Source organism: Tursiops truncatus, chromosome 19, assembly GCF_011762595.2.
Source record: "Tursiops truncatus isolate mTurTru1 chromosome 19, mTurTru1.mat.Y, whole genome shotgun sequence".
NCBI lineage: Eukaryota > Metazoa > Chordata > Mammalia > Artiodactyla > Delphinidae > Tursiops > Tursiops truncatus.
The window spans coordinates 45,854,192-45,875,830 of NC_047052.1; the positions used below are offsets into that span (position 1 = coordinate 45,854,192).

Below are 21,639 nucleotides of genomic sequence, written 5' to 3' on the forward strand. Positions count from 1 at the left end.
TGTGTGTGTGTGTGTGTGTTTGTAAGTGGGGTCATTTGCAGACCCCACTTACTTCCACGCTGTGTGGTCTTAGGCAAATAACAGTCCTACAAAAGCCTGTTTCCCCATCTAGAAAATGATACTCCCTACCCCAGAGGGCTGTTGAATGTTTAAGACATTGGAAAGAGATTATTAGAGCCTGCCATGTGATTGACAAAGTTACATCTTACTCATGCTCGAGTTAAGTGAAAATCAGTGAGTATCCCTCAGGAAGCCTATATTGCTCCTTTGGTGCAGGTTACAGCATTTGATAGTTTTTTCTCTTGAGCCCACATAGCAGTGACACCAGAACTGCTGTAGCTTGTGTAAGGGCGTGGGGATGGGGAGCAGTGTGGAGAGTGGGCTTAGTACTTGACCTTTCTTCACTTTCCTCATTTGATAGTCACATGTCTCTTTACAAATGTAATATAAACTGTATTATAAAATAGTTCAAATGTTTAAAAAGGTATGTCAGGAGCACCCATGTCCCCACCACCCAGCATAGGAACCATATGTGTACCGGATAGTAAGGACCCACTCGAGCAGCACACCCAGTCCATTCCCCTCCAGAAGTAACCGCACCCTGAATCCTGTCTTTTCCTGACTTTGTACATTTACTACCTTAGTAAATGTCCCTAAATGTTGTGTGGTGATTTACATGTTTTTAAAGTTTACATAAACAGTATGACTTGTTTTCCTCTCAAAATAATTTGAGGAAGATTCATCGTGGTTCCTGTAGCCTCTAATTCATGGACTTCCTCTTAATACCCCGAGTCCGCCAGATACGGGCAGCTGTTCTTTTGGCTGAACCTCCATGAAACTGGCTGGTTTTCCAGACCCATTTTAAGAAGCTCACGGGAGGAGGGGCAAGAAAGGGTTCGGAGAATGGGAAGGAAGACGGATGAGGCCTCTGGGCCGCACGTGAGTAAGAAGGTGTGTGAAGGTGGCTTTCAGGTTTTAGGACAAATCACGCAGCCACAGGTTCCCTCCGTTAGGGCTTCCGCTTCACCTCGGAGCAGTGGGTGTCCGGCGCCGACCTGGGGCGTGGGCGGTGGAACGCCGTCCGGCGCGAGGGGGGCGTGGTGCCGTCTGTCTCCCAGTCCTAGTTGGAGTGCCCGCGGCAGTGCGCCCGCAGCCCTTTGTCTCTCTCGGGCTCCCGTCCACCCGCCCCTCTCCTGCACCTCCCATTGGCCGCGGCCCCGGCCCGGGGCGGGGAGAGAGTGAGGGGGCGGGGTAGCGTGGCGTCAGCGCAAGATGGCGGCCTCAGCGGCGCCGTTCCTGCGATTGCGGAGCGGGCTCCGGCAAGGCGCGCGGGGGCTGTGCGCGAGGCTCGCGACGCCGCCCCCTCGGGCCCCGGACCAGGTGAGCGGGGTGGGGGTGGGGGTGGCCTCCGGGTGCTGGGGCTCCTTCCTGGAGTTCCAGGCGGACCGCCGCCGCCCGGAGGTTCTGGGACGCAGCACCTCAGGGTGCTGAATGGAACACCGCCAGCATTTTGGGTCTCTTCCCCGCTTCCCGGGGTAGGCAGCGCTTGCGTCCCGGGCTAGATGCTTGGGGGCTCAAGTGCGTCCTCTGGACCCCACCTCCTCGACCGCACGTGGGCGCCGGGGGAGGGGAGTCATCTGTTCCCCCATCTCAGTGACTGTTCAGGTAATACTTGAAGGGGAGGATCCGGGGACGCTGGAGTCCCAGCCTGGCCTTGCGGGTATTTCCCCCGCGGTGGTGGTGGTGGTGGTGGTGGTGGTGGTGAGGTAGATGTTCGGGCTTCTGATTTGACCTGCCTCCATCTTGACAGAGACCCAGTCATTCTGACCTCCGGGTCCATTACTTCCGTGCCCTAAGCCGCAGCAAGCGATTGCCCCTCCGGCCCCGCTCCCATTCTCTCCCTCTCCATACCCCGCTACTGTGAGCCCCAGGCGTCCGGAGGACTTAACTCTCCGTCCTATCCCCTTGAGTGTCCTTCATTGTCTTGCTCCAGGAATCCCAGTGTTCAGCTAGGCTCCCTCATCTTATCTCCCTGCCCAGCTTTTTCCGGCTCCAGGCCCTCCAATCTTTTGCTTTTGGGATCCCGGGCACCAGAGCTTGTCAACTCTTGAACCCCTGGGATCCTGGCGCCAGACAGTTTAGTTCTTGACCCTTCTGGGAGACCCAGTCTCCTGCCTGCCCCTCCAGGCACACAACACCTGGAGGCCATGTGGGTGGTTGCTTCCTGGCTCCCAACCTCGATTCTTCTCAGACCAGGGTGCCCAAATCACCCTGACCTTCTTTCTCTCCTCTCTTGGCCAACCTACCCCCTTTCAGTTGCAGGCTACAGAGATTGGGAGCCGAGCAGGCGCTAAGGCCCAGACCCAGGGGCCACAGCAGCAGAGGAACTCGGAAGGTCCCAGCTATGCCAAAAAAGTTGCACTCTGGCTTGCTGGGCTGCTCGGGGCTGGTGGGACCGTGAGCGTCATCTATATTTTTGGTGAGGAACGTACCCTTGCCCACCAGTTTTGTTCTGTTGGCCCGCTATTCTGCTTGGGAACTTCCCCCTCTTTCCCCTAAGGGCTTCACCCGTCTTCATTCCCTGGCTCCTCCCTCAATAGGGCAGCCAACTAGAATTTGGAAATGAGAGAAGTCTCCCTACTGCCTCTCTACTCAACGTTCTACTCTTTCTAGTTGGTTCCTGCACTAAGCTATGGGGGGAGTCAATTGGAAGAGAAGGAAGGATAGGCTGGGCCCACCCCTCTAAGCTACCTCTTCCCTCAGCACCCAAAACTCCAACCGTCCCCCTAGTCCCTTCATTCCTCAGAGACCCAGGAGACTCTGCCCCAGCCCTTCTTGTCACAGAGGCCCAGGTATCCTGGCTACCAGCCCCTTCCTCTCTCTCAGGAGGCCATGATGTTCTAGCCCGCTTCCCTCAGACCCAGGAGGCTAGGCCCCCTGCCCTTTTCCTTCTGTAAAACCCAGGAGACTGGATCCTCAGTCCTCTCATTCATCACTATCTGCCTTACAGGAAACAACTCTGTGGATGAAAATGGTGCCAAGGTGAGCTGGAGAGAGACCCAGAGCCTTACCAGGGGTCCCATCCTGTGGGTCTCCTCCCATTTGGCCTGTTCAGGCTCTTTCTGGTCTGGGGTGAACCTCTCCCTCCCAGGGACCTTTGCCTACTCTTCCCAGGGCCCTGGAGATTCCTTTTCTGGGTGTGATGGGGTTCTGCCTCTGCCATCCCAAACCCTCCATTTTTCTCTCTACCTCCCAGATTCCCGATGAATTCGACAACGGTGAGTAAACAAGCACAGATTCTGGGGTCCCCTGACCCTCTCTACTGTGCCCTCCCCATTTGGTGCTCCCCCACCCCTCCATTGGGAGGTAGGGGAGTCAGCAGCTGGATGGCTTGGGGGGAGGGGCATACAAAACTCCAGCCCCCTTCCCTGGCCCCTCAGCCCAAGAGCAGATGGTCAGGGACAGGTAGATGGGGGAGGGGAATCCTAGGTGGGTGGGAGTGCTTGGGGAGAACTGGGCTTTCTATCGCCAGACACATGACTTCCTGTGCCTTAGATCTGAGCATCTGCAGCCCCTCACCCCCTTCTTTATGACAGCTTCTTTTTTTCCCACCAGGTCCCTACCCCATCCAACTCCTCATTTCCGAAACAATGCCTCCTTCCTTCCTCCCCCTTATGATTAACCAGCTCTTAGGGAGCTTCTGACAAGTTGGATAGTAGAGAGTAGTTGTTAATTTTATCACATCTGGTCCCTCCCAAGAGAAATATAAAATTGGTAGGTCCAGAAAGCCACTTGTGGTAGGGATGTTTGCAAACTGGCATGTTAGTACATTGATTGTTTTAAACTAGGCAGGTAGGTAAGTATGCTGGTTTAACTGGGCAGATGTAGAATCATACTGGTTTAAACAAGGCAGTATACTGATTTAAGTTGGGCAGGTAAACTTGTAGTTTTAAAGTGTGTGTGTTTTTTAGCTTAAGTGGTGTTTCGATATTTTGGTTTCAAAAAGGCAGGCCCACAGACAGTAGTTTAACTGCACTAAAAATATTGTATTGAAGAAGGTAGTCATGTAAGATTTCTGTTTTAAACTGGATTTGGTGTATTCACTTATCCAAAATTTGTCAGCCTCAGCCATTCTGATGCTATAGATCATGTAATTCTTTGTTGTAGGGGAGTGTCCTATGCACTGTAGGATGTTTAGCAGCATCCTGGGCCTCTATCCACTAGATGCCAGTATTGTGACGGTCAAAAATGTCTCCAGACATCGCAGAATTTTCTGGGAAGCGAGGAACAAAACTGCTTCTAGTTGAGAACCACTAGTTTAAAGTGTATAGATGTGTGTATGTTTATCGTGGCTTAACTAGATTTCACATACTTGATTAAAGTGGGCACATCTAGAAACCTAGAGGTTCAAAATGGACTAAATATACTGGCATGATGTCAGCAGATTTATTTATATGTATGTGGGATTTAAGTGGGCAGATGTATAAGTATTCTGTTTTATATCTGGGGTGGTGTGTGGATATAAGTATTCAGATTAAAACTTGACAGGTGAATAAAAACATTTGTTCATACCTGGCAGTTAGATATGTCATTGCTTTTTATCTTTGTACTCGGAAATGAGCTGTTTCAAACCAGGTGGGTATGTAGACCTGTTTGTATCTGGTAGATAAATAAACCCCTGGTTTGTCCAGGAGGTTGAGCAGTGGCTTATCTTGGAATCCCTTTGTGCCCTGGTGTTCTCCTAGATCCAATTCTGGTACAGCAGTTGCGCCGGACATACAAATATTTCAAAGATTATAGACAGGTGAGCAGGAGCCCTGGGCCCAGTCCCTATCCCTTCACCCCCAGCCTCCTGCCTCCTTGTCTGAGTGCCCCCATTACATCTCTCTTTCACAGATGATCATCGAGCCCACCAGCCCCTGCCTTCTCCCAGACCCTCTGCGGGAGCCGTACTACCAACCACCATACACACTGGTCTTGGAGCTCACTGGTGTCCTCTTGCACCCTGAGTGGTCGGTGTGTCCTGGGGAAGGCAGCGGGTTAGGGACACCAGATAGGGCTGGGTGGCCGGCTTATGATGATGTGGTTAAGAGCATAGACTCTGGAGGCCCCAGTTCCACTCTGTGATCCAGGGGAAGAGGTATCACCCCTCATTGCCTTGCTTCCCTCAACTGTGCTACTCCGCAGCCCGGAGGTAGTTGTAAGTGTGCCTTGGCACACAGTAAGTGCCATAGGGGAGTCACGTCCTCCATACTCCTGGGCCCTCAGCCACAGCCATGTGCTCCTGCACCCCTCCAAGAGCCACAGAGATGGAGAGAGCATTCTGGTTCCGGGAATCCCCCGAGACTGGGTCTTTGTCCTCTTGGGGCTACAGGGACCTCTGGGTCTCAGTGTTTCACTGTTCTCACTGCCTTTCCAGCTGGCCACTGGCTGGAGGTTTAAGAAGCGTCCAGGCATCGAGACCTTATTCCAGCAGCTCGCCCCTTTGTATGAAATCGTCATCTTTACATCAGAGACTGGCATGGTGAGGCCCCCGGGGCAGGGGCGGGATGGTCGATGTGGCAGGAGGTGAGGGAGAGCTGCAGGGCCAAGGCTCAGCCTGACCTTGTTCTCCCCCCGACCCCACCCCCCAGACTGCCTTTCCACTCATCGACAGCGTGGACCCCCACGGCTTCATCTCCTACCGCCTGTTCCGGGACGCCACGAGATACATGGATGGGCACCACGTTAAGGTGCCATGTGGGGGCCATGGTGGGGCTCTGGGATTTGGGGGAGGGCTGGCACTTCCCAAAGGAAAGAGGACCTAGCTCTGACCCCAGCCTCAACCTGTTTCTGGTTGAGAAGCAACCGGCTGCTTCTGGTTCTGCCCCAGGTCTGAATCTGGTAGGACACTAGCCTGACGCCAGCCTGGGCTGGGCCTCTACGCCCTTTTCTCTGTCCCAGAATCTGGGAGTGGGAGCAGGGGAAAATGGGGTCTCTCCAAAGAAAACAGTTGGGAGTACGGGGTAGGGACATGACATTTGGAAGTGGATTTTTGTCTCTGTATCTGGAGCTGAGTGTCTCTGGGACTATGTAATTATAATAGTTTAAATGAGACTGTGTTGGAATTTGACTTGGGGTCTGTTGCTGTGACCAATGATTTATCCAGGGGTCCAGGAGTCTGTGGGGCTGTGAATGGGCCTCTTTGTGGGTCTTTGTCCAGGTATCCATGGGTCTTGGTGTCTGTTGGGTTTCTCACTGTGTCTTGGGTCTGGGGGTCTGTGTAGTTTTTCAGGGTTCGGAAGGACATGGGCTGTGATTGAGGGTCTTGAAGGGTCTGTCTGGGTACCTGTCTTTGTGTGACAGCCTGTGTGTTGCTGTGGATCAGTCAGCACCTCTATCTGTGAGAAGTTTACAAACGTGCAGCTTGTCACAATCACCTGGGGCGGTGGTTAAATACACAAGTGCCACCTCCCTCCCCAGGGAACCTCCAAGTCAGCCTGCCTGAGCACCAGGCCCTGGGTCTAGGAATCTGCGTGACTAGCTCCTCTGCTCCCTGCTAGGTTTGATGTCTTCATCCCAGCCTGGTCTTCGGGAGGCCGTGTCGTGATGATCCCAGTGTGTGATACCAAGTGCATGTGTAGTGTGTCCACCTCTCTCTCCCTCTGGGGGTTCCTGGTGGGAAGGGAAGGAGCACAGGCCTTGACCTGACCTGTCATCCACTTCCAGGACATTTCGTGTCTGAATCGGGACCCAGCCCGAGTAGTAGTCGTGGACTGCAAGAAGGAAGCCTTCCGCCTACAGCCCTACAACGGTGTCGCCCTGCGGCCCTGGAATGGCAACTCCGATGACCGGGTCTTATTGGACCTATCTGCCTTCCTGAAGAGTGAGGCTGACCCCTGACCTCCTGGCCTCTGACCCTGGAGCCTTTGACATTCAAGAGGAATGATAAGATGCTTGATTCTGGCTTGTTTTTTATATGAAACCAGGGACTTGCGATGCAGGAGATCCATGAGCATCTTGCAGTCTTTAGAAGCTTCTTAGAATGTTTGGGATGCTTCTCTGGAATGTTTAGGGGATGCCTGGGAATATTCAGGGGAATCCCTTTTAGAATGCTGAGAAATGTTCCACGTAGCTCTGACCCCACCCCGGTCTGACCTTTACCCTTGCGGGCCCTGCCTCCCTCTGACCGTCAGCTGGCTGACCCCCACCTGCTATCCCCACAGCCATTGCTCTGAATGGTGTGGAGGATGTCCGAACTGTGCTGGAGCACTACGCCCTGGAGGAAGACCCACTGGAGGCTTTCAAGCAGCGGCAAAGCCGGCTGGAGCAGGTGAGTCCTCAGCTTCCCAGCGTGGATGGGGGGTGTCACCGTCAGTTCCCCAGGCTCTTGAAGGCGGAGCCCTGGAGCAGCTTGTCTCCACTCTGGCTGTGTGACCTTGAGCAACTGCCTTCTCTTTCACACCACCCGTCCCAGGGGGCCCTTTAATGAGGGGCGAATTGATTCTGCAGCCTGCGCTGAGCACAGGAGGCAGGAAACGCTAAGCATTTGAGATAGGTCCAGAGGCCTTGATGGTCTGGGGGTCCTCGTATTTTGTGGGGTGGGGGTTTGGATCAGGTCTGGGAAGAGGGATCCTTGGACACTTGGCCCAAGGGTTTGGGCAAGGAGTTCTGATGACCTGTGATCCTCTAATTTTTAAGTGGGGATAAGAATATGAATTGAGTCTGAGAAAGAGATTCCGAGGAGTCTAGGCTGAGGTTGATCGAGTTTGGGGTTGTGTTCCTGGCTAGAGCTCCTGAGTACCCAAAGGAGGAATCCCTGGAGATTTGGGCCTGGGGTCCCTCAGCATCCAGACAGGGGTCTTAGGGCTCAAGACTGGGCACTGGGGGCTTAGGGAGTAACATGTTGTAGTCCAGTGTAGGGCCTGGGTTAGGTTCCCAGGGTTCAGGGGACAGGCCCCCTGGGATTTGAGTCTGGGCTTCTGTGGCTCAAAGCTGGCTTTTGCCAGTGTCTGAACTGGGTCCTTAGGTTCTGGGTGCATCCTGTGTCTGGGCTGGGCAAAGGTTTAAGGAAGGTGGCCCCTGGGCTGACTCTCCCACTCTGTCTGCCCCCAACTCCAGGAGGAGCAGCAGCGCCTGGCTGAGCTCTCCAAATCCAGCAAGCAGAACCTCTTCTTTGGCTCCCTTACCAGCCGCTTGTGGCCTCGCTCCAAACAGCCCTGACCTCTGGGCCTCCTCAAACTCAGTGCCTGGGTTCTGGGCCCCAGGCCCAGTGCTCCCAGACCACGGCTTGGCCAACCACATGTCCAATAAAGTTCATCCCAGACGCCACACTGCTGTGTCCGGAGAGTGTCCAGATGGGGGCATCAGGGTGCAGTGTGGGACTCTTCGGGGGTCGTCCCACAGCGGCTGATCGGCTGCTGAGCAGCAAGGGCGCTCTGGGGGGTGATGGTTGGTTTTAACTCTGGCCTGGGAATCCGAAAACCTGTGTAGGGCCCTGCCCTAGCCGTGTCTTCCCATGTGCCACGTGGTCTGTGAAAGTGCATCTCCCTCTTTGGCCCCAGATTCCCTATGGAAAAGAGAAGAGAGGACGGCACTGTGGGTTGAAATACAGGTAGCCGCCAGGCTGCTGTGTAAATGTGTGAAGTGTGGGCGCATGGGGCTTCAGTGGACCAGAGGCTGCCCCGCCCCATCTCACGAGGGCAGCTGCTGCTCAGCTCTGCCAACCATGGCCCTGTGGGAAGGTGGGCCTAGAGTTGCTTGATCTTCTGGTTTTTCAGTAGAAGCCAGGAAAGGGGTTGTTATATTAAATCTCCCAATTTAAAAATGTTGGCTCCTAACTAAAACAGACTGCAGCAGCACTCTGCAGTGGAGCTTTCCGCGATGTGTACCCCGTGTCATGTATCTCCACTGTCCGGTAGAGCAGCCAGTGGCCTCATGGGGCCATTGAGTACTTGAGATGTGGCAAGGGTAACTGAGGGATGAGATTTTTAATTTTGTTTCATTTTAATTAAATAGCCGCGTGTGACTACTGGCTCCTGCAATGGACAGCACATTTGGGTATTATCTAGGAGTGTTGAGTTCCAGACTGGTTGTTATTGGCCGCGCAGCAGCGCAGCATATGGGATCTTAGTTCCCTGACCAGGGATCAAAGCCTGCTGCAGTGGAAACATGGAGTCTTAACCACTAGACCGCCAGAGAAGTCCCTCCAGACTTTTATAAACCCAAATCCAAGTTCGGATCCAAGCTCTATGCCACGTCCTGACTTGTGTGATCACAAGCAAATGAGCAAGTTACTTCCCCTCTCGGTGCCTCAGTTTCCACGTCTGTGAAATAATAGTCCCTACCTCATAGGCTAGGCTTGAAGGCTCAGTGAGGTCCCCCAGGTAGGCACTCAGATGGTAGCTGTATGCACCTTGGGAGCACCTTTCTGCCTCCCTTGCCTCATCTCTAAAATGGGGGCGATGATAATACCCATTGTAATAGAGTGGCTGCGAGGAGTAAATGGGACAGCTCATGCGCAGGCTGCATGTATATTCAGTGGGGCTTATTGTTACCAGGCCATGCTGGTTCTTCCCAGACTGAAATGTCCTGTACTATTTTGGCAGTTGCCTGCCCCCCGGCTGTCTCAGCCTCTCCTGCTCTAGCCAGCATTTAGTGCTTGTACCAGTTAGATACTTTTAAAAACCCTTCCCTGGTATTTGTGAAAAGAATTAAAATGTATTTGAAACTGTGTGGGCCAGATTGAACTTGAACTCTAGATTTTTAAGCAAGGCTCACAGATGTCTACAAATAAGTAACATTTGCAGCCCTCCACCCCCACCCTGAGGTGTACCATTTGTAATCCAGGAGAGAGTTTCCTCGATATCCTCAGGATTCCCTAGCTTGAGAGCATCTGCAGGATTGAGGGAGGGCCCGTGTTTCCTTTGCAGGTGGCTTTGAGTGTTGGAAACTCCTAACTGAAAGCAAGGTATTTGGGGAACATGATCCTGGGGAGAGGGTTTGTGGACGGAGGGAGCCACTGCAAGTAAGTGCTCGCCGACCACAGGGGGTGACCCATGGGACCTTCTGAGAAGCTTTTGAAATGTGACTCAGATCTGTCCATCCACGGGGCATGAAAGGAGGAAGTACGTTTGTCCATTGGCCCGTGGCCCTGGGGGTTAAGGTTAGCACTCTGGGTGGCACATGCTTCAGTGTCCAGTGGGTTCCTCCAAGGCCTCTCCCCGACATTGATGCTGGTTCAGGGATGGTGCTGTCTGTCAGGTCACACCTACTTAAAACTGGATGGGAGGAGAAGGTTTGACTTGTGCCAGGTGGCCTCTGAGACGCTGCTTACGTGACATGGCGTAGGATGTTTATATCAAATGCTCGGTGCTAGGGCTGCATTAGGGCGTCATCCAGTGGGCAGGATTGGGCCAGTGTTGAGGCATATCCCAGCAGGGGCTGAATTCCCAGGTTGCACGCCACTTGCAAGCCCTGTGACCCTGGGCAAGGTCTCAAGCATCTCAGTTTACTCATTCATAAGAGGTTAATAATAGTACTTCTCATTTGCTTACTCAACAAATATATCCTAAGTACTGACTGCCAGCCCTCATTTTAGGCACAAGGGTGTACTGGTGAACAAACTAGAGGAAAAGCTCTAGAAAAAAAGGAGCTGATGTTCTCATGGAGGAGACAGAAAGTGGTCAGATATTTCTTGGGGTAAAATAAATGCATACAGGAAAGCATGGTAAGGAGATAGAGTGGTTTGGGAACAGGAGTGCTGTTTTAGATTGAATGGGACAGTCAGAGAAGGCCTCTTGGGAGGGTGTATTTGAGCAGAGACCAGAATGAAATGAGACAAACCATGGGAATATCTGGGTGTGCCAGGCATGGTCACCCCAGGGCCTTTGCACTTTCTATGCCCTCTGCCAGGAATGTTTTTTCCCCAGGATCCATATAGCTCACTCCCTCCCCTCCTTCAGGTCTTTGCAGATGTCACCTCAGCATAGCCTTCTGTGGGCTCTAAGGTGGGCACATAAGGAAAAGTCCTAGATAGCCAAAAAGATGCTTGGAAATCCCTTAAAGTACACGTACAGACTTGAGAGAATTCACATGAAACACTATCGTGCCTGGCAGAAACCCTCAATAAAGGCTGGCTATTTTTACAATCTTCAAAAATTTTGAGCTATCTCAGACGTGGAAATTGTTACCTCCCCAGTTATTATCCACGGCAGGAATTTGCCTTCTCCCACAGCTTCTAATAACTGTCCAGATCTCATTTGAATAGTTCCTGTAATGGGAGGCTCACTCCTTTACCTACCCCAGTACAGGCCCTAATTTGCCTCCCATTAACTGGGGTCCACAAGGTCTGGCTCTGTGCTTTGGGGCCACAGAACTTGTTTGAGTAGGGGGATGTGGAGGGAGGGCCTTAAATGTCAACCTTAGAATTTCAGAAGCTGGGAGGCACTGGGGAGCCATGGAAGAGTCTATGTAGGAGAGGGACATGGTCAGATTTGTGCTTAGAAAGACCTCATAGGCCAGAGTGGTTGGGGCTGGGATAGAGGAGTCCCCAGGGGCTGTGGGAACTCAGAAGAGGTGCCTGACCCCCTTGGGGGGTGTTAGGGAAGGCCTCCTATAGGAGGTGAAGTCTGGTAACAATTTAAAAAGAAGGAAGTGGAAAGAATGTATCAAGTAGAAGAAAAACCTGTGCAAAGGAACCTGGGATGTTCTGCACAATTGACCATGGCCCTCCCCTGTTCAAAACCCTTCCATGACTCCCGTCCTCAGGATTATGACAAAACTGTTTAGATTGAGTTCTTTCATTCATTAAAAATGACTGAGCACTTACTGTATGCCTGGCTCTACTGGGCTGTGCTTTATTGAGCACCTTCTCCAAAAGAAAAATATGTACGTATATAATTGAACCTGTATCTCCCCCTATAATTATTAGCTTCTAAGTGTTAAATTTTTTTCTTCTGGAAAGAAAAAAGTTTACTCCATCTAAAGGGCTTTGCTCAGCACCTGGCAGAGTAAATGATTGGGACCGGAGGGCTGGAACATCTGCTCTAACTGGCTTTCCTTGCGGTGGTCCTGGAATACTAAGGAGCTTCTGGAGGGCGCCGGGTGCCCCCGCCCCCCATTCATCCTGGAGTGAGGGAGCGGGCCCCTGATCTGTGAGGACCGAATTTCCTGCCCATTTGCTGCTCACACCTTCCGGAGGCCAAACGGGCAGCCCAGCTGCGGCCCAAAGGGGGAGGGGCGCGGCCGCCCAGCAGATGGCAGCATTTACATACAGCTGGGAGCCCCCTCTGAGGCGGGGGCTGCTTGCCCTAGCGTCTGGTGCATCCGTGATGCGGGTTTGGGGAGGGTGGCTTTGTTTTGGGGAGGGGAAACACACTCGAGCATGCGCGCGTGCTCACACACACACACACACACACACACACACGTCCACAAAGAACACTGGATCTTCATCGTATCCACACAGGGCTACACTCATGGACCTCCCACACCCAGCCTCCTTCACACACAAACCCTCAGCCATTCACAACCTTGCACAGACCTTACCACACACACAAACACACACAGCCACCTAGAGGCACCTGCACAGACCACAAAGTCACAGGTTCCTATGACTACACACAGTGGCCCAGGAGCTAACACATTTTTGTACACCTGAACAGAGAAGCATCTACACAGCCACAGAATCTCAAAAGTCACACAACCATGAAATCATGTACATCTCCATTCTCCCATGCAGGTGTGTGTGTGCGTGTATACATACACACACACACACACACACACACACACACACACAGAATCTTAGAATTATTTACAACCTCACAAAGAGGCTTAACCATATACAATTTCAAGCACACGTGGAGCCACACAATCTGACCTAGACACACAATCACAGTCATGTACACCTTCCAGTAGCTCTGGCTCACACACCACACACAGAGTTTTAAAATCATATCCAACCTCACACACAAGCTTAACCCCCCCACCACCCTATCCTCAGCCACACAAATCATGCCCACAACCGCATATAAGATGTACACTCACTGCATTGCCTGTGGCCACGACACAGTCTCACGGCTGCTCCAGCACGCTCTCCTTCCCCTGCGACCTCCTCCCCTAGGGTCCCCTGGAGCCGGCGGCTGCCCGAAGGGGCGGAGCTGTCCTCTCAGATATAAGGCTCCGGAGCCAGCAGCTGCAGCTCCCAAGACCTCCGGAAGGCCATGGTCTCCCCGCAGATGCCCCAGCTCCTCTCCCCGACGGTGATCCTGGCGCTCTTTTTCCTTCCCCAGGTCGGAGCCCGAGTGGAAAGGGTGGATGGGAGGGTGTGCGACCCGGGGGTCTTGGGGAGGGGGGCGCGGGGCGGATGAGACGTCTGGGTCCCCGTAGTCCCCTCACCCTGTACCCCTTTCCGCCCCAGACACGGCCGGCCGGCGTCTTCGAGCTGCAGATCCACTCTTTTGGGCCGGGACCAGGCCCGGGCGCCCCGCGGTCCCCCTGCAAGGCCGGGGACACCTGCCGCCTCTTCTTCAGGGTTTGCCTGAAGCCAGGGATCTCCGAGGAGGCCGCCGAGTCTCCGTGCACCCTGGGCGCGGCGCTGAGTGCGCGCGGACCGGTCTACACTGCGCAGCCCGGAGCGCCAGCGCCTGACTTGCCGCTGCCAGACGGCCTCATGCGCGTGCCCTTCCGGGACGCCTGGCCGGTGAGACCCAGCCCCGGGGCACGCTCGTGCTGGGGGCCTTACCCAAACCTCGACTGCCATCTGCCCTCCAACTTCCAAGACTCTGCCCCCTGGGGACCCCAAATTCCCAGTAACTCCATCATCTGGAATCTCACATTCTCAGACCCATAAACCCAAATTTTCTGATTCCGAATTTCCCTCTAGGGAATCCCAGATCACAGCCTTGCATGCCTGGAACCCTGAATTCCCAGAACCCCAAACTCACCTTCTAGAAATCCTCAATTCACAGGACCCTACCCCTGTTCCTTGGGGATCCTTAAACACTGGTATCCTCATCTTTGTCCCCAAATTTCCTTGCACCTAGGGAGACTTTCACACTCTGTCTTGGGGACCCCCAATATCCTCTCACCTTATCTCTTCTCAGACCTTCCAGTTGGGGCCTGTATCCATGACTTTTTCACCTCCAAAATCCTACTTCCCATCCCACAACCCCAAAAGCATAAAGGTGAACAGAATTGTTTTTGAATTCTAGATGCTTATGCTTTTGGGCAAGTGACTTTCCCTTTTCCAGCCTCAGTATCCTCATCTGTAAAATGGGATCATCATGGTACATTACAGTGGTCCCTTTTGAGAGATTCAACCAGGTATCTTGAGTATAGTGCTTACCACATAGTAAGTGCTCAATAAAGAAAGCCAAAACAGTCATTCCTTGCCTGGGCCAGCCTCTGGGAATTGTCCCTTGCCTGTCTGGTCCCTGGAATGGTCATCACTCTTTACCTCTTAAAATCTGGGCTTCATTGAGTACCTACCTGCCCTGACCACTGTCTTCATTCTTCCCTCTCCACCTTCCTCCACCCAACCAGGGCACCTTCTCTCTCGTCATTGAAACCTGGAGAGAGGAGTTAGGAGAACAGATTGGAGGTGAGTATCTTCAATTCTGGGATTTCAGTGTAGAGTGTGGGAGAGCCAGGGAGTTGGGGCCCGATGTGAGGTCCAGGAGGGTGACATGGGGCTGTCTGTAGGGTGGGGCATTCATGGGATTGCTGGACCCATGATGTCATCACAGCTCCCGGAGTGTGGTGCTGGGTGTTGACAGCCCCAGGGCTCTTGGCATGTCGACACAGAAATGTCCTGATACCAGGCAAAGTGGGGTGGGGGCAGGGAGAGGCGGGAAGAAGCTCTCTTACTATCTTGGAGTCGAAGCAGCAGCGTTTCACAGTCCTGCTCTGTCACCATCTGATTTTGAGAACCCAGGGTACAATATGAGTTACTTTCTGGTTCTTGTAGGCAAAGCTCTGTCACCTTGTCCATACAGAGGGCCTCAGGACCCCTTTGGGACGTTGCAGTTTCACCAGAGAGGTTTCGGGGAGGGATATGGGATGATCTTAACCTTAATTCGAGGGGGACTTTGATGCTATATAAGGCCCAGAGCGGGGGGGGGGGTTCTGTCACCATTTTGATATAGGAAAATCCTGAGACACAATTTGGGGGTGTTTTTGACCTCACTTCAAAGACCTGTCATTGCCCTTTGGCCATATTAGGGATATCATATGTCCCAGGGTGTTAGGGGTCTCATAGCTACTTTAATATACAAAGATTCTGGGGCAAAATATAGGGGCACTTCGGCTTCTCTGGGAGAACTGTTATCATCATGATGGTCATAGGGTTCGCGTCATCGAAGATCCCAGGGCGCATTAGGGGAGTTTGCAGCCTTGCTAAGTAACTGCCATTCTCAGGACTCAAAAGGGGTGTTTTGGCTTCTTAAGATGGGAAGGGAGAGTGCGAGCCTGCGCGCTCCGTCTCCATCCCGAGACCGCGGCGGGCCGCAGCCTAGCACATCTCCCTTCTCACCTCAGGGCCCGCTTGGAGCCTGCTGGCGCGCGTGGCGGGCCGGCGTCGCCTGTCGGCCGGGAGCCCGTGGGCCTGGGACGTGCAGCGCGCAGGCGCCTGGGAGCTGCGCTTCTCCTACCGCGCGCGCTGCGAGCCGCCGGCCGTTGGGGCCGCGTGCGCGCGCCTCTGCCGCTCGCGCGGCGCCCCCTCGCGGTGTGGCCCGGAACTGCGCCCCTGCCCGCAGATTGAGGACAAATGCGAGGCACCGCGTGAGTCCTGCGTTCAACCCCACCCCATCCCGTCACGGCCCCTCTGGCTCCTTTCACAACCTAGTTACCCTCTTCAGGGAACTGGGGACCCGAGAACCCCTCGCCAGCTTCACTCATGGTCTTCAGCCTGCTCCCATGATCCAGCTACCACTTTCTGGGAAGCTACGGACCCTAGACTTCTCTCCAGCCCTGCCTGGGCACTCCAGCCCCCTTCCCCCTTCCCTCTTCCCAGCACACTTGTCTCCCCAAATAAGAAACGCACACCCATTTCCCACCCTTGTACCCCCAGTTCCTCCCCTCATCCATACCCACACCCCTTTCCAGATGCTCGGACCCCAAAGCTCTTCTAATTCTGGGGCCCTGCCTATCCCCACTCAGGAGCTTTGGAAGCTCCTCCCATCCCCCCCAGGGGTTCCACCATTCTCCCTCCCTGTGATTACACTCTAGACCCCACTGCGTTCTAAAGCTTGGGGTCCCCCAACCCACCCTAGATATCCCAATGTCTGAGCCCCACTGAAGCCCCTAAGACCCCCAGGCTTATCCAGATCCTCCCAGACCTCCCCTAATCCAAGGCCCTCCCATTTCCCCTGAAAGGCCAAGGGTCCCTCCTTAATCCTCTTCCTTCATTCTCCTCTCTCCAAGCTCAGACCTGGGAACCTCCACTCCATTCTCCTTCCAAGAGCACAGACTCTGGAACTCATTGGTCTGGGTTCAGATCCTAGCTGTGCCACTTCCTAGCTGGGTAAATCACCCTGCCTCTCAGGGCCTCAGTTTCCCTGTCTGTAAACTGGGAGTCGCAATACCATCTAGCCCATTGGGTTGACAGTCACAAAGATGAAACAAGTGATGCCCGGAAAGTGCTCAGAAATTTCTCCGATTTCCTATCCTCCCTTCATCAATATTCCTCTTCCCTCTGCCTCTCCTTCCCCCATAGCGGCATGTCGAGCAGGCTGCAGCCCAGAGCACGGCTTCTGTGAGCAGCCCGATGAATGTCGATGCCTGGAGGGCTGGACTGGGCCCCTCTGCACAATCCCTGTCTCCACCAGCAGCTGCCTCAGCCCCAGGGGCCCATCCTCTGCTACCACTGGATGCCTCGTACCCGGGCCTGGGCCCTGTGATGGGAATCCGTGTGCCAACGGAGGCAGCTGTAGTGTCAGTATCACACACACCCCCACCCCCCGATCCTGGGTAATACTTTTCCCAGGGAGTCCCCTGTCTGGGGCTCCATGAGACAACAGCCTTGCGGGGGGGGGCGGGGGCGGCTGGGACAGCTATCAGGGAGGGCTTCCTGGAGGTGTCCAGCCTGCATCTGGGGCCTTGAAGTAGGATGACATGTTGGGGAGAGCAGCCCCAGTGGGTGGCACCTAAAGGTGTAGATGTGGGAATGATGAGGGATCCTATCGGGCCGCAAACTGCCCCGCCTATGGGGTAGAGAACAAGTCAGAGCTCAAGGTAGGGGTGGTGGGGCCGAGTGGGTTGAGGATTAGGGAAGGGCGGGCATCAGAGAAGGCTTCTGAAGATGGACCCGGGCTGGGGCTTCTGAAGTAAGCCCCATTTGGCAGACAGGAGGCGACTGGAGAAGCTAGACCGGACGAGTGGCCTGGGGGAAGCGAAGGTGTGGTGGTGGGAGTGAGCCTGGGATGAAGCAGAGCCTGGTGTGGGCCACCTGGACACTGCCACCACGGGACAGTGAGAAACACTCAGCGTTCAAGTTAGGGGGAGGGCCTGAGAAGGGGAGATCCAGGGAAGGCTCCATGGAGGAGGTGGGCTTAGAGCTGAGACCTGGAATTAGGCCTGGGCCATGAGGACAGCATCGGGGAGGGCAAACAGGGCGGGCAGCATTTGGCAGCAAAGGTGTAGAGGTGGGAACGGGATCTCTCCGGGCCTCCAGAGCCTCCCCTCTGTGGGGTTGGATGTGCAGACCCAGAAACGTGGAACAGAGAGTTTGTCTCGGCCTCAGGGACTTCCTCGGTGAGGCCCCTACACCCTAGGAGGTGGGACTAGACCAGGAGCAGCCCCTCAGTGGTCAAGACTGAGGAAGGGGGGACTTCCCTGGCGGTCCAGTGGTTAAGACTCCATGCTTTCACCGCAGGAGGCATGGGTTCAATCTCTGGTCAGGGAACTAAGATCCCTCATGCCGCACTGGGCGGCCAAAAAAAAAAGAAAAAAGACTAAGGACAGGGATGGGATTTCTAAGGAGACGCTGATCCAAAGTCCTCTTGCCTGTGCTCAGGAGACCCCGGGGTCCTTCGAATGCACCTGTCCCCGTGGGTTCTACGGGTTGCGGTGTGAGGTGAGCGGGGTGACATGTGCGGATGGACCTTGCTTCAACGGCGGCTTGTGTGTGGGAGGTGCGGACCCCGACTCTGCCTACATCTGCCGTTGCCCGCCCGGTTTCCAAGGCTCCAATTGTGAGAAGAGGGTAGACCGGTGCAGCCTGCAGCCATGCCGGAATGGTGAGGTGGGGAGCACAGAGCGGTGAGGGTGGGGAGTGGGGGTCCCTGCATGGTCAGTGGGCAAGAGCAGGGCTTGGTTCACACAGTCCCGGGTGGGGATCCTGACTTTGCCTCCTCTCGGTCTGCGGCTGGGCTCCCCTCTGCCCAGCCTCAGTTTGTTCTTCTGTAAAATGGGCGAGGTGACATTCCTATCTCATAACTATTTATTGAGCATCTACTGTGTGCCAGGCCCTGTTCCGGGGATACAGTAGGGAATGAGATGAAAACCCCCACCCTCACAGAGCTGATGGAGCAGAAAGACAATAAAGAAGATCAATGAGTAAATATAGGAGGTTTTGTGGTGATAAAAACTAAGAATAGGGAATCCTCTGGTGGTTAGGACTCTGTGGTTCCACTGCAGGGGGCATGGGTTCAATCCCTGGTCGGGGAGCTAAGATCCCAAAAGCCGTGAGGTGCCGCCAAAAATAAAGCAAACAAACAAAAAAAAATGAAAAAAAAAAAAAGCCAGAAGGGGGATGAGAACTAGTGTGTATGGGGTGGCAGGTTGACATTTTAGCTAGAGTGGGTAAGGAAGACCATGCTGCAGGTAGGGAGGCAGCCGTGGGGGGATATGAGGGAAGAGTATGTTCCAGGCAGAGGGATGAACAAGTGCAAAGACCCTGAGGTAGGAATATGCCTGGTGTGTTCAGCATCGCAGGGAAGCCAGTGTGGTTGGAGCAGAGGGAGTGAGGGTAGGCTGGTGAGAGATGAGGTCAGGGAGGTGACTGGGACAGATCCTGTAGGGCTTCATGGGTTATGGGGAGGATTCTGGTGTTACCCTGAGATGGAGCCAGAGGAGGGTTGGGATGGAGGAAGAATCGGATGGCTTTCTGGAGGAGGGGACACCTGAGCACAGACCTGGAGGATGAGCTCGAGAAGAGAACAGGTGAAAAGAATGAGAGAAAAGGAGGAAGGGAAAAGGGAGAAGAAGGCACGGGCAAAGGCCAGGTGGTTCAAACCCGTCGTTCCAGAACTGTTGAAACTATTTCAGTACGGTTAAAGCCGAGAGAAAAAGAGAAAGAGACCCAGAGAATCAAAGAGGTGTGAGGCCGAGTTAATCCAAGACTTCACCGGGGGAAAAGAGGCGGGTCGGTTTTACAGGCAAACTCCCAGAGGCTGGCCCTAGAGTTAGACGGTAGAGGGGCGCCCAGAGAAAAAATGAGGGCGGGGATCACCGAGCTGAGAAGAAATCGCGGGCAGGCTTCGAGCGGCGGGCCTGGGGGGCTCCCCTCAATCGAGCCGCGCCCCTGACGCCCTCTTCCCCACAGGCGGGCTCTGCCTGGATCTGGGCCACGCCCTGCGCTGCCGCTGCCGCGCGGGCTTCGCGGGGCCACGCTGCGAACACGACCTGGATGACTGCGCCAACCGCGCCTGCGCCAACGGCGGCACCTGCCTGGAGGGCGGCGGCGCGCGCCGCTGCTCCTGCGCGCTGGGCTTCGGTGGCCGCGACTGCCGCGAGCGCGCCGACCCATGCGCCGCGCGCCCCTGCGCCCACGGCGGGCGCTGCTACGCGCATTTCTCCGGTCTCGTCTGCGCCTGCGCGCCCGGCTACATGGGCGCGCGGTGCGAGTTCCCGGTTCACCCCGACGGCGCAGGCGCGTTGCCCGTGGCTCCGCCGGGTCTGAGGTCGGGGGACCCGCAGCGTTTCCTTTTGCCACCGGCTTTGGGACTGCTGGTGGCCGCGGGCTTGGCCGGCTCTGCGCTCTTGCTGGTCCACGTGCGACGCCGTGGCCCTGGCCGGGATACTGGATCTCGCTTGCTGGCGGGGACACCGGAGCCATCGGTCCACGCGCTCCCTGATGCACTCAACAACATGAGGACGCGGGAAGGTGCCGGGGATGGCCCGAGGTGAGGGGCTTGGCCGCAGACGTAAGCCTTGTCCCTCTCGGCTTCTTGCATCAATCTCCGTAGTGCAATTGGCCTGATTCCTTGATGGGCCTTCCTTGATTGGTCCCTTTCTCTTATCCCAGCTCCAACCTTTTTCTGGTTGGGTCGTTTCACAATTCCTCTGGTTGGCTTTGGGTTCCCTTCCTTGGTGGGTGGGAAAACAAGATATGAGAATTTAAAGTGTCTGGGTCTTACTCTTTTCCTCCCGCAGCCCGTCCTCAGATTGGAATCGCCCTGAAGATGGAGACGCTCGTTCGGTTTACGTCATATCTGCTCCTTGTATCTATGCTCGGGAGGTAGTTACCCACCTTTCCCCACCCTGCGCATGTTGGGCAGAGGCAGCTCCTGCTTTTCCTGTAGCTCTCCTTTATCTGTAAAATGAAGAGGGTAGTGTCTCTGGAAGGTCCTCTGCCCATTTTTCAGTTTTGACTTAATTTAGTTCTATCTTGCATGCCTTTTGCTATCGTTTTGAGCTACTTGGCATCTTCTCTTTGGATGACCTTTGGGCCTCAAGAGGTCACAGTGGGGAGCCTCAGCCAGAGCTTCTCCACTGATTTCCACTCACTGGGGAGAGGGAGGGGAGGTGGAGGGGCAGACCTTTCTAATGCTTCCTACTTTGTTTCTAGGCCTGAGCTGCCCCTTCTCCATCAGCACCTGGGGACAGAACATGGATATTTTTGTATTCTCTGCTTCAGACACTTTGGAGTTCAAGCTGGAAGAGGTGAAGGGGAGGGTTTTACCATTGGACGTTGTACATAATGGTTATTTATATCCTATCTTTTTCTTTCCCCATCTCTCCAGAGACATCTATAAAGGCTCTTAGTTTGATCAGCTTTGACTCATCAAGTTGTGTGCTTTGTATGTGGTTTTGGGGCTGAGGGGAGAGATTTTGTCTCCTGAGAAGAATAATAGGACTCTACTGCAGGGGTCAGAAACAACTCAAAGTAGTTTAAATAAACAAGAGAATTTATTAGTTTATAAAAGTGAAAATCCTGTGGCAGGTGTAGCTTTAGCAGGGCTGGATTCAGGGGCTCAGTGTTTTCCTCCAGTTGTCTCTAGGATGACTTCATATGTAGACAGGCTTTCATTGGCCCTGGCTTGTCACATGGCCTTGCTCAAACTAGGGGCCAGGCAGTATGGCTTATTTTGATTGGCCAGGCTTGGCCGTCTGTCTAGTGCGTGGCAGGGATTAAGGTCAGCCTGTCCAAACCACATGGAATATGTGGGCAAAGGAGTGTCCCTTTCTGTATCAAAAATCAGCATTTGTTACTAGATATAAGTACTGTACCTGGCAGGCAAACGGACAGAACCAGTCAGTGAGAGCAGAAAGTAACTATTTTACAGGGGAATGGGAGGCTCAGAGAGTGGAGTAACCGCTGCAGCTCCTTCCTGATGAGATGGAACAAATCTAGGTAAGATCTAGCAGAGAGGGGTAAGCTTCCTAAATTTGGGGACTATCCTAAGACAGTTCATCACACATCTAATACTGCTTCTACCACTG

At 54.2% G+C, this 21,639-nt stretch overlaps 2 protein-coding genes across 3 annotated transcripts; both read left to right on the forward strand.

The window, feature by feature from the left end:
- The first annotated feature begins 786 nt into the window (after positions 1-786).
- TIMM50 (translocase of inner mitochondrial membrane 50) lies at positions 787-8,310 on the forward strand. 2 transcript variants are annotated; one of them, XM_033845430.2, is made up of 12 exons: positions 787-1,380; positions 1,540-1,665; positions 2,317-2,479; positions 3,011-3,042; positions 3,257-3,278; positions 4,746-4,804; positions 4,897-5,016; positions 5,420-5,524; positions 5,634-5,732; positions 6,709-6,865; positions 7,206-7,312; positions 8,101-8,310. In XM_033845430.2, the coding sequence occupies exons 1-12, from the start codon at positions 1,273-1,275 to the stop codon at positions 8,200-8,202; spliced, it is 1,200 nt and encodes a 399-aa protein (XP_033701321.1). In that variant the 5' UTR covers positions 787-1,272; the 3' UTR covers positions 8,203-8,310. The 2 variants fall into 2 exon arrangements, with proteins under 2 accessions (XP_033701321.1, XP_033701322.1); XM_033845431.2 differs by lacking the exon at positions 1,540-1,665 and having other exon boundaries at positions 811-1,380.
- A 141-nt stretch (positions 8,311-8,451) lies between these two features.
- DLL3 (delta like canonical Notch ligand 3) lies at positions 8,452-20,969 on the forward strand. The gene is made up of 9 exons (XM_033845428.2): positions 8,452-13,268; positions 13,397-13,678; positions 14,521-14,578; positions 15,514-15,756; positions 16,691-16,908; positions 17,990-18,212; positions 19,520-20,099; positions 20,350-20,434; positions 20,765-20,969. The coding sequence occupies exons 1-9, from the start codon at positions 13,200-13,202 to the stop codon at positions 20,768-20,770; spliced, it is 1,764 nt and encodes a 587-aa protein (XP_033701319.1). The 5' UTR covers positions 8,452-13,199; the 3' UTR covers positions 20,771-20,969.
- Positions 20,970-21,639: the final 670 nt, after the last annotated feature.

Bases quoted from the DNA above. Each gene is read 5' to 3' on its own strand.
- TIMM50 (XM_033845430.2), top strand. From the start codon at position 1,273: ATGGCGGCCTCAGCGGCGCCGTTCCTGCGATTGCGGAGCGGGCTCCGG. The intron at 1,381-1,539 runs GTGAGCGGGGTG...TTCCCGGGGTAG, and splicing joins CCCCTCGGGCCCCGGACCAG to GCAGCGCTTGCGTCCCGGGC. The intron at 3,043-3,256 runs GTGAGCTGGAGA...TCTACCTCCCAG, and splicing joins TGGATGAAAATGGTGCCAAG to ATTCCCGATGAATTCGACAA.
- DLL3 (XM_033845428.2), top strand. From the start codon at position 13,200: ATGGTCTCCCCGCAGATGCCCCAGCTCCTCTCCCCGACGGTGATCCTG. The intron at 13,269-13,396 runs GTCGGAGCCCGA...TTTCCGCCCCAG, and splicing joins CGCTCTTTTTCCTTCCCCAG to ACACGGCCGGCCGGCGTCTT. The intron at 13,679-14,520 runs GTGAGACCCAGC...CCACCCAACCAG, and splicing joins CCTTCCGGGACGCCTGGCCG to GGCACCTTCTCTCTCGTCAT.